The 12,428-nt window shown below is 43.1% G+C and overlaps 1 protein-coding gene across 6 annotated transcripts in view; it reads right to left on the bottom strand.

Annotated features, from left to right (window-relative positions):
• The window catches only part of by (blistery), a 154,597-nt gene that overhangs the window by 83,596 nt on the left and 58,573 nt on the right, over nt 1-12,428 (bottom strand). The window contains exon 1 of one of the 6 annotated variants that reach the window (XM_067351482.1): nt 8,613-9,386. The exons of the other annotated variants lie outside the window; for them this stretch is intronic. Coding sequence (XP_067207583.1) covers nt 8,613-8,639 — 27 coding nt within the window. The 5' untranslated portion in view covers nt 8,640-9,386. Of the gene's footprint in view, nt 1-8,612; nt 9,387-12,428 lie in introns of those variants that run through there. 6 annotated transcript variants of the gene reach the window in all.

The raw sequence follows: 12,428 nt of genomic DNA on the forward strand, positions 1-12,428 counted from the left end.
TCGCCTACGCACCGAGCGTGCAAGGCGTGAATCGCAGCTCTAATCGATACGTGCATGCATCCGATACCACGCGGGCCGCGAATGATCGATCATTGACGATTATCGACGCAGCTGTACGATCAACGATGACGAAGCGAGTGTATTCTCTTCCGGGGTTGAAAATGGGGTTGAGATAAAGACAAACGACGTCGCTGAACGGACGTTGTCACTATTTTTGCGACTAGCAAAATGCATCGTTAAAGTGTTCCGTTATATAAATGAAAATTGCAATTTCTTATCGCGTCTAATACGAATAATTGTAATCCTGTTGGTGATAAAAATTATGACAAGTCGAACGAGAGATTTCACTACAGTTATGCAGATAATGCTTGCACGACTTTCACAATCGATGCGAGCTGACACTCTATTTTTTCAAGACTACAATATAACAAAATAACACTGAGCTTTCAGCGGAGAAGTGACATTGCAAGTGATAATTTCTCTTTTATCTCCGACTATCGCTTAGATTCTATTTACGAACGCCGGCAAATGTCATTACCACTTCTGGTTAATACAACAATTACATTATATATGTACTCCGACTGACACATAATAAATACCTCTGTATCAGCTTAGGCAGAGTGGTATCTTAATATTTATGAGCATATGGCGCTACCTATCACCCTCTGTGCGCTCCTTTCTCTTCTCTTTTTCCTACCCGGGCTCTCGCTCGCACCTCGTAGAATCTCGCGGAAGCCTATCGCGATCAGCATTGCGTCCGTCGAGCCGAGCGTGACTCGTAATGAAAGTTCGCAATTAGCGTCCTATGGCGCTCCGAGGAGTCATGGATAATAAGGAGGCCCGGCCTGACTAGCCATTTGTTAAGATCTTTTAAATAACAGCCTGCGTGTAGCTCGAGGTGAGACAGGTCGGTGTAACGTTACCACGCATATTTATCGCAAATGAAATCTCCGCGGGTAAAAACAACGAAACTTCTACATTCGTCCCGTTTGATCCCTTCGCCGGCAATTTGCGCGAAAACCTTTCCCAAGCTTTCTGTTTTCGAGAACTATCGGAGTTTTTCTACAATTATGCAATCGCATAAATCAGTCATCCAAGTTTATCTTTTACGGACGAATTCGCGAAAGTAAGCCAGGAAGAATATGACCGCGGAATATTTTAGGACAAAATTATTTTCGAGATTCCATTCGTAGCATTGAACAGCGTCAGGACATGGGTAGGCGACCAGCAGACAGATTACAAAACAATTTAATGCGATTAGACTGTCCGACGGGCATTGGGGAGCGGCACTGTCAGTCCGCTGTCAAATTTCGTGGTCGGCAAATAGTACTTTGTAGGGGCGAGTCAAGGCGGTCCAGCCGCCTGATTTATTCACACGGCACTTCTATTTTTTTCGCAACATCCTTTGCATCGATATTTGTCATAAAGTAATTATTGGCTGTTGTCGGCGACAACATATTTTTATTTAACCCTCCTCTTCGTAAAAATAAGTGCTATTTAATAAAAAAATCTCGCGATAAATTTCAGACGAGATCAGTTCCGAAGTTCAATCTTTATGACAATGGCGGTAATTTGTAGAGGACAGAAAAAAAACCGATAACACAGTAGTTCAAGTTCATTTTTCTCAAGAACTGGACTGTGTGTCGTGAAAGATATATCAATAGAAAGAACGGTCTATATAATAAATAGCGTAGAATTATGATTTAAAAGTTCAAATTTTGTTTCAAAATTACGATTCTTAGACTACAGTCAATCGATTTGAAAAATAAATTTAAAAATTACGAAAACAAATAAATATAAAGAAATATTATGCAAATACAAAAGTTATTTAAATCAACAATCGCATTTTCCATTACAAATTGCATATAATTCACGCAACCGTGACTTTACGACAAAATCACGCGTTTGTCGGAGTCCGCCAAAGAACTTCTCGTCTCGGGAAAGAAAAACGTGAGAAGCCGTTTCGAACTAAAGTTATCGGCAAAGCTCCCAAAGCGATTCAGGAAAAGCTCTTACCGGACGTTTCTCCTCGCTTAATCGTTTAACGACCGGCAAACGTCTCTACAGAAAAGTTAACTACGGGTTCGAAACAAAAAGCTCCAAAGTACTGCTTAAAGGTGATCAATAAAATGCGAGAATGGCCGACACTGAGGGTTTCTCGTGATTCAGCACGCTATCCGAGCACCCGTTCTTCCACGATCTAACAGCACAATTGTAGAACTCATTAGAATGGAAAAAAGTCTGCTAAATTAAGGACTAAGTACTCGCTTTTGGAAGTAGTATATCAGTCGTCTTTCCAATCCCTTCCACTCAATTCTAAAAGCTATCGGGAAGGATTATTCAAAAGTAGCAACAGCAGGGAGCGGTCGAGAAATATGTAGAAAGTGAAAAAAGAACGAATTAGATTAGCCACGTGTTTGACGCGAACGACAAAGGTATACTACGAAATCACGAGCGTATTTTCTCTTTCGTCGTGCCGGGCCGCGCGACGCGATGCCCCGAGTGTTAATAATGCTAATGCATTGACCTCGAGCGAAGCGTACCGGCGCGGCACATCAATATTCATTAGCATGGCTCGTCGTGCGCGCCGAATAATTGCGTCCGTCCAGCGTGTAACCCACAAACCCACAATATGTACGACGAGTACCGACGCGCTTTACGCGTGTGCGTGCCCGCGTCTTCGCCCGCTGAAAAGATTCCCTTTTACATGCTGCGTATTTACATATTTACGACATTTCGACTCTTTGTACGCCGCGGCGCCTGATTAATGATGGATATCAAGCTTATTGGAGCGAAGCACCACAATATTCGTGCATATAAAATCAGATTGCAAACACATTTAAATGATGAGGATCATAAATCCTTGCAATAAAAGGACTTTTAGGACTGGCTGGTTCGATGCGATACTCGGTAATTCAAATAATACAATACTGGTGTGATCGAAATTTAACGGCTATTAGAAAGAAATAATTTTTAACGCGCAAAAGTTTTCCTTCTCTTAATAAATTCAATCTAATATGGATAAAAAATTTGTAGAAAAGTTTTATAGATTTTGTAGCGGATAAAAGTGCTTAGTCGTTTTTCAGTTGTAGAAGTTATTTTTCTCGGTGAACAATACTGATACGTTTAAAGCGAGTTGCTTAAAAAGTAACAAGCTTAACGATCAGTTGTCATCAAGGATCATTAATTCCAACCGGCCTGACCTCCTGCCCGACTGCGTATTTGCTCATCGCAAACTGTCAAATTAACAAAGACAACATTATCAAAATGGACAGGTTAATGCTTGTCGGTGACATTACAATTATGAAACCGGCTGGAACCGCGGGAATGAGGCCTTAAAACGCCGGGGAAGCGCCGAAATCGCCAGATACGCCCACTCCGCGCCGTCTTCATTATAATTTATTCAACGATCGTAATTATCTCCCTTTTCAGCGATTTTACTGCGCCGCGAATCTCGAAATTCCGCAGTCCGGTTTTTTGAAACGAAACACCTCGCTATCGCCAAGCGTGGCGAATCAATTTTATGCAAGTTGTTTATGACCTCCTTATGAGCGAACAACGCACGGACGATTCCAATAAGAGGAAAAAAAAAAAGAGAGAAAAAGGGGAAAAAATCGTAAAATATCACTGGTAATCCGAGATTAACTCGACAAAAACCACCAGCAGGTCTGCTGCTTTCCGATTTCATTCACGGAAACTGTAGACACCACGCTGTTTGAGAATTCAGATGAAACCCGGAGAGACTTTACTGCCGCGCACATCATTTCTCTACTTGAACTGCGAATAATCGTTATGCTTCGTGCGCGGATGGAGATTTGTCTTCCGGCCATTTCTATCGTGTTCCGGAATATTCGCAACTCAAATATATGTTTTTGGAATTACCTTGAATCGATTGCAAACACATACTTCTTGCTAATCAGTAAATGATCATATTTGCGTATCTCCTACAATGGCTACACACATTCATTATATATGTATTCAAATATTGAAAAAAGAAAAACAATTTAACGAAGTATAAATGTTTATCGTAAGTCTCGTCTTATAAGTAGCAACAAAAAGTTTTTCGCCACTTCGTAATTTGAAACCAATGTACGAATGTAGCCGAGTTAAAGGAAATCGGCTACTCTTTTCCGCTTTTCCACTTTCCTCTCGCGTGTCTGTTTTTTTTTTTTTTTTTTCCTTTTTGCAGTTGGCTGACGGGCGCGCCCGACTTTCCCGGCGCGTTTCCCATTTCCTCGCTCGGGCATCCGACTTTCGCGCATTACGGTGTGTAACCCGGGGAAGTCCTGTTCGCGAAACTCCGTCCTTTCCGCAGCGGCCGCAAAGTCCTGCGGCGGCAAACGCCCAGGAATTTGGGACGACCGCTTACGTCACGCCGCCGGCGAAAAGATCACGATGACGCGGACACTAAATTCGGCGAGAGGGTCCTTTCAGCGAGGGAAGCGATTATTAGAGGTCGTAAAACTGGTTTTTCGAAATCACTCTGGCGCCGGCAGCGGCCCGTTTGCATTCGCGTGTTTAATTCACGACATTGTGTCGTGGCATAATCTGTCGGGCACGCTTGACTTCATTCAATATTCCATTTCTTCGCTGGCGTAAATAACAGTGGCGGCAGAACGATGCGAATACGGTACACATGTTAAGTGTGCTGTAACTGTATGTTCTACAGCCGCTCTTTATTCCCTCGCAGGCCATCCTGTTACAATTAGCCTTGCAGCGTACACTTGCAACACTATAATTAATTGTGGCGTGTATATATCAATGGAACACGGGTACATTTTAATCAAGCTTAGGAAAGGCTAATACTTATTTATTACTTGTGAAACAATTATCTTTTTGCTCTATATAATTGCCCTGAATTTATTTATATCGAATAAAATCTTAAATTGAATAAAATCTTGCAATCTTTTATGAGTTATAAAAATGCTTGCTCAGGTTAATATTAAAATTGAGAGGTTGTGTAAGAATATTAAGAAAATAATGGCCAACATAGTACTAATTAAAAATTAATTATAGCTTTTTTTTTTAGGTAACAATTTTTCCCGTTGATTAGCATCAATGCATCATCAAGGATTCTCATTAAAATATATACAGCAGCCCATACATCTTTCGTATGCTGGTGAGCATTTAATCCGTGGTACACGTGCCTATTCGAGATACGCGACGAAATTCTCGGAAAGACTATTTCGGCGTGTTTGTGAATTTCAACGGTCGACCTTGACGTCTCGCGCATTCTTCAAACTTTTTTGCCAAAGAAAAAGACCCCGTGATCCGCCGCGGTCAATTGAGCGGACGAAGACGCGAGCGGCGAGTGAAAAGTTCGCGCTGGATAAAGGAGGACGTTCGAGAATCGCCCTCCGATGAATGGATCCGCCTCCATTCCTGATGATTTGCGCTTCGCCTCATTTGCATGCTAATTAATTGACCACAATTACCGGAGGATTTATGGCACCGTGGATGTTCCTGTCACCATAATACTCGTCCAGGCCCACCTTTTTCCGCCTCATCTGTTCATCGAGTATTGCCGATGAAAAATTATTAGCGCTTCCCATGATCTCGTTCGGCAACTTGCGTACCATTTGTTTAGACATCGGCGAAATTATCATCTATTCATCAATGTTCTTCTTGCTCAACGAATTTTTTTTATCCTTTTCAATTAATAATAAAGAAATTAAATTACTGGTGCTATAATCGTACTTGTAGACAATTAGCAACTTTTAATTAGAGTTTAAAAGATGTACTTTTCTTTCGTCCTTCTAATTAAAATTTTATTTTTTGTTTGAATTTTGTTTTAAATTTCTTGTTACCTGCTTATTTTGTAAGTAGTCTAGCTTTCAAACACACGATTTTCGTATCAATTTTTGTTTGTTTTAGTTTATTAAAAATCGCCAATCCTTCATTCAAAAATTAGGCGTAACATCTTCAAGGATCTATGTCAGTCTTCATTGGATGTTCACACGCATCTTGACAGCCCAAGGCTGACTATCACTTGATGCTCATACTGTTTATTGAAACAAATTGCCATTTATAATAGAAATAAGAAGACTCAACGCTTTAATGCAGAGGCTCTCAATGCCTTCGTGCTGCGTTATTTACTTATGCTAATAAAATAGCAGGAGTTTCGTAAATATTACACAAAATATTAAAAAATTAAATTTTTATGTGCTTTTAGAACTTGAGATTTTTTTATTCGGTTTTACACAAGCTAAAAGGTCGTTTTATAGCTACTATTGTAAGATTAAACTTTAACGTTAGACAAAGGTTTTGCGTGACGTAAAACAAACCATTAAGAACTAATACGCTTTAAACGTTAATCAAACATAATCTTCTTCGTTACCTAAGATAAGACCTGTGAGATATCCGGTCAGCAACGGAAGCAGAGCTATCGATTTATTTGCATGCGAAGATAATGTATGGCAGCCAATGCCGCCTTTCAATTCTGCCATTGCGTGCACGAAAAAAAGAGTCCATTTCCCTTTTATCTTTGTGGCTGGCTCGTCGCCAGAGACAGTTTATTGAGGATCAATCTGGCTCGCGCACAATGCGTGTTCGGCAGATGAAAATTGCCCGGCTTCGATACGAAAGGGAACCGCAACCAGAATCCTCACGTTTCGATCTTGCGCTTCTTCTTTTTTTCATCTCCCGGTTGTCGAGCAAAGTTAAAATTGCGGAGTGTAACATAGTTAGGTTCGATAAAAAAAAACCAGCGCGTTGACTGCCACATGCAAAAACGGCACTCTTCAACGCGCAAACAGTGCCGTACCTGTCACGGTCCGTTATCTAATCAAGCGTGGGCCTTATCGCTCTCCCCTGCCGCCTCCCATTCAAACATGACCTCCCTGGAATCGCGAGTCGCGAGCGTAAAAATTATGCTCAGCTTTGCAACGCTATGTACTCTGGTCTCGCAGAGTGTACGATGTAAAATGAGTGTTCGTGATTTACACGATAGCAGTCACGCACGAGATTCTCATTTGACGTACGCTTTGCTCCGAGATTGTTCCAAAGGTATCAAGATCGCTGCGGTTTCATGCCGGAGACAACGGCGGTATATTACGCCACGTTTATCATGTTTGTGGATTTAAAATATAAACAAGCAAATCGAGATTGTACGTTATCAATGTTTTCCTCCGGGCATGATAATGCCGGTTAAATTGCACCATTTATGCTAAATTTCGCGACACAAGGATATCTTGCGACACACGCTTGATACTTATATCAATTACAGATAGTGGAAAAAAATAGCCAGAATAATTACAAAATAATTTGTTTCAAAAATATCTGTAAATAAAATTGCAAAACTTTATCTACAGCAAAACGCGTTACATCTGCACGTAAAATATTAAAACTCGAATTTTACGTGAAGAACAAGTAAAGAATTTATTTTTCGCAGCTACCAATTTCATAATTTCACAATTTTATCACCCGCTTAAGCCCCGTAATTTGATTTGAATTAATCCAAATAATTTCATCGCAACTTCAGACGCTATTCGCGCCGCTATTTCGCCAGGTGAGATCGCAATTGCCTATCGCGCAACACACAATAGCACTTGAACAACTTCAAGCCTAAACTGTTCCGTTGCTTGCAGCTCTTCAGCCGTCGTTGAGCAACAATCGTTGCGGCAGAAATGGGGTCTTTACAGTCCGCGTAAACGTCGCGTAAACGTACATCGCAGCCACCGCCGAGCAGACGTCAGGAATTTCTCTTCCTCGCTAGAGCTATATACATACGCGCGCCGCGCGCGGCGAATTTAGAACGCAACAAGAAGAAATCGCGACGGGCGACACGGGAAAGCAAGGGGCAGCAAGGGAAAGACGGCGGCGGCCGACAGAAGACAGAGAAATCGAGGGAGGAAGAAGCGCCATTTTGATACATAACAGACGTTTGCATCGCTGGAGCATTTGCACGTCCAACGGTGAACGCTCAAAAGAATTTGTATGTCACGAGAACGAAAAAGAAACATTTTTCACTTATTTCGATGTAAATGTAAATCTACTATTCATCGAAAAAATTCAATTTTTCAATTATTCTACCGAAAAAGACCATTTTCTAAATCTTAATTTAATATTTATAACGCTCTGTCACTTAATCGATGCTTTGAATAAAAAATTTAAATTAATTTAAAGGTTAATTATATTCAATAGATAAAAGCAAATTAATCTTTCCGATTTTTAATTGAACTAAAATATGAAGTGGATTAAAGTGATCTGGAAATTCTGTAATTAACAATAATACAATATAGCATGGTTCTCATTTCACAGCAGCACGTCGCGATTACAAGTATTTCCTTATCAATTGTAATCGCGCATCGGTACAAGGATCAACATCGAGGCTGACGCGCCGAGAATCTGAACATCAAAGAAGATCTACGAGCGCTGCGGATGTTCTCTCTTTGGAGCTAAGAACCCCGAGGATCACCTTGAGCGAGGCGGGATTAATCCGCGATTCGAGATCGTCAGTCAAGAACGGAACGGAACGGAACGAACACCGTGATTTAAATATCTAAAGCACATATCGGGTGGAGAGGAGTGTGGAAGAGGGGACAAAAAGAAATGAGGCGGCAAGACACACAACGGGAAGAAAGAGAGAAAGAAACCGTGCGCAATGCGAGTACCTCATTGGTGGAGCCGTGACCGTTCATCTTGCCGTCACCTCTGGTATCCCATTACCGGTCTGCGGCGAAACGCTCCGAGGATCGTTCACCTCCCTGCATCGGTTCTCGAAAATGGCGCATCCCGTCCCTGGCGCGCGCGCGCGCGCGCGCACACTTCCGCGAGGACTCTCGATTTTCGGATGTCTCTCAAGGTCGCCGCGCCGCCGTTAATCCCGGGTTCGACGACCTCCAGCGGAGATTTGCATCGATCTGAGGGGTGACGAGAGATCGATCGCAACGACGACCGGTTGTCCGGTGCAGGCGACTTGTCTCCTTTACGAGCAGAAGAATGAGGAGTGGCCGAGCGCTCCGAGGAACCGTTGTCTCGAGTGCTATCCGCGATCTTTCTCAACAACGTTCACCAGGAATTTCGCACCGTTCGATATTGACTGATTAAAATAAACCTAACTCGAACTCGTCGCCGGAAACCTTAATTCGCCGCACGAGGCGCACGGTTACAGTTTTATATTTAAAAGACCGCGCTTCTTGATCCTGATAGATCACTAATGATTCACGACACATTCACGTTGCTCCGATAATTAGAATCGCGCGTGCCAAATAGATCTCTCGTCAGCATCTCGCAGATCTTTTGATCAATTCAAAGACGAGTTTCAACGTGCTCGCGTCTGCGGCGATCGCCGAAGCCGGTTTCTCGCCGGTCTCGCGGCGGCCGTTGTCGATTGAAATGGAGCAAGAGTCGCGCTACGACGGCGAATCGATCTTTCCCACGTCCTTCGCGTCGGAGCGCTCTTCGCGGACTGGAGAGCGCCGCGGCGCGCGTGCACGAAGCCCATCGCTATCGCCGCAGGTAGACACCCCACCAAATACGCTGCTTGAAAATTCGTGGTCGTAAGTTAATAACCCGTTCTCGTACACGACACGACGTCGCAGCGTGCGCGGGTGATCGTGTGTTAGCGTGCCGATCTCGTAAACGTGCCGAGAAGAAGAATTTCTAAATGCCGCTGACAATCGTTATTAAAGGTAATTGTTCAAGTTTATCCAAAGATGCAGAAGTTAAAAAACTTTGCATATTTCTAAAAAAATTTTGTTTCATCTAAAAATAAATTGCGAATAAAAAGTTCTCTATATTTTTTGCATGAAAAAATTTAGATATATTGCGTTTCTGAATAGAAAAAAAGGAAATCACTTCGAACGTAGCAATTGAAAACAATTTTCGATGGCGGTATCTTTTATACGAGTTTTACGCGAAAAACTGTCATTTTTCAAATAAAAGCTATTTTATTTGAAGAAATATAAATTGCAGCGATTTAATTTTGGTCCAAAAATTGACCGTTTCAATGGATCTGTAAAATGTCATTATTCAAAACTGCGTTTAAAACTACATTCCTGAATTCTTTTTAAATATATTTTTTTATTAAAAATGATCAAACCTGAATCAAAACCAAATTATTAAATATTAAAAAACCCGAGCAAAAGAAAAGTTATTATGTACTTTAACTCAGATTCTTTTAATAGATATAATCCTTTCTGCCTAATCGGCGATCTCGATTGCCAATTACGAGTATTATCAATCATTAATTCGCTCGTTCAATACACGACGCGACGTCCCGTCATGACGCGAGACGAATACGACATTTTTTTGCCAATCGCCGTTCGATTCTCGATCGATCAGCTCAGCCACTACGGACTTAGAAGAATCCCGTTATAATCCTCGCACGCGATCGCATCGCATTTCCCTTCCGCAATCAGAAAAAACGCGGTCGATGTACATCCGAACGGTGCACGTGCGTTCATCGGGATCGATTCGATGTGAAATAGCCGACATCCGATGACGAGAATGAGATGTCGTTTAACTTAACGCCTGCGTATGTAATTCGTCGCTCGTGCTAAATCATAATAATTAACATCTTTTCGTCAAGTGTGTGATTACGCTAATTATACGCCATCGCAGAGATCGTATGATTAGACGAAGGATTCTACGCACGTGTGCGGTTAAAGTTCATCCGGTGAGGTGATTAACCCGACTTGGCGTTTCCTCGAAAAATTGTCTAATTTTATTCTGCGATAAAAATTAAAATGCACCAAAAACAAATAAACTAATAAATAAAATAACTAAACAAAAATTTTGTATCATACAATGCGAAGAAATTGTCAAATTATTTTAAGCGGCTCCGTTATTCCTTACACTCAGTCCCTATTATGGCAAATAATTTCCTGTAATGCCGACTTCATCCAACCAACAAACATCTCACTGCTCCTCAAGCGTGGAAGGGTTCAGTCTCAAAGGGCAAATCGATCTCGTCGCAAAGCCGATAATCCGGCATCCTACCCCCACGTCAAAGTAAGCGAACACAGGCGCTCTATCGAGGCACGACGCGACCCTTTCCCCCTCCACGCCGTATACCCTTTCGTTCATCGTATACTCCTATCCCGCAGAGATCTATCGTGACTCTGCGCTTATGCGAACTATCCCTTCGCCTCCCCCGCGGCTCACCTGGAGCGCTTTCCGCGAGCGCGACCGATTCGCTATTGTGTTACCGCGGTCTCTCGCCACCGTCGCGTAGGGGAACACCGGCGCTCGATTTAATATCAGTAGTGCAGCTGCAGATGCATCGCTGCACTACCGTACGCCCTAAGATGCTGAGACTAGATGGCGAGAGGGACGGGGCGATGTCGTGGAGGTGGGGTCCGCGACGTTACCTACACCGTCTGGTTTCCCCGGTTCTTGCCGCCTATTTACAATCCTGAAAGACCGAGTCCGGTACACACCGCTGGCACCGGCCAGGTATGGCAGTCGCCGCCGGTTTCGTACTTGGCGAGGCTTACAACGCCAGGTCGGACGATGCACCGCGTTGGAGAAAAGCGAGGCTCAGAGCGCTAAAAGAGCTCGCTGCGACCGGCTACCAGGCGTGCGGAGAACAAGGACGCTGCGGGGTTAAGGTTACGGATGATGACGCTTCGATTATTCGCACGGGCTTCCGATTGCGATATGATTTACGCGGAACTCTCCCGAGTAAGCTACAGTTTGATTTCCCAGAGCAGATATTAGATATGTATTTCGTTATTTATTAACAGATTATTTGTGCTATTGTTAAGCAGGTGTGATATACGTCCTGGAATCTACGGAAAATCCGTAGATATCTTCAGAGCTTTTATGCCTTAACGCGAATGGATTTCCGTGTCTTCCTCGCACTTGGACTCTTCTTTCGAATCTTTCCCATCACTCATATGTTCCGAAATAGAGTAAAGAGTAAGGGATCAATTTTCGATCAGTCACGGATAAACGTTCCATCTGAAGTGAGCATCGGAGATGGCTCGCGATATCTCGATATTTCGGAAGAATGTACCGCGTGGCGATCATTAAGCGATGACTTCGTATGCAGGCGAAATAGCCCGGAGGTGTGCGGAGATTTTGGGGCCGATAAAAAAGGAGGAGAGCACCAGGGCGGGTGGAGAAAAAGGTGGTTCGCGTAGACAGACTCGCGGCGAGAATCGTGTGACCTTCGATCTCGAAGGAAACCTCGGGTTCTCCATATCCGACGAATGATGTCGTTCGTTAGCTCGCTCCATCGGCCAGCGGTTCTCAACTCGCCCTATCCGGAGTTCCAGGAGAAGCGGCTTCGGTTACGGCGATGATATCAATACGCGCAAGAGATACACCGAACGAGGGAGGAGCGCGCCGTATCTCGCGCGATACCATTGTGGCACACTAGCGTCTGCTCTACGGGTACACTGTCTGCTAAAAGTTCGCAGAAAATACCGAGGAAAATCTAATTTAGATCCCAACTCCTTAAGTTTACCGCCTACTACGTTCAA

This window comes from Linepithema humile, chromosome 3 (genome assembly GCF_040581485.1).
Source record: "Linepithema humile isolate Giens D197 chromosome 3, Lhum_UNIL_v1.0, whole genome shotgun sequence".
Taxonomy (NCBI): Eukaryota; Metazoa; Arthropoda; class Insecta; order Hymenoptera; family Formicidae; genus Linepithema; species Linepithema humile.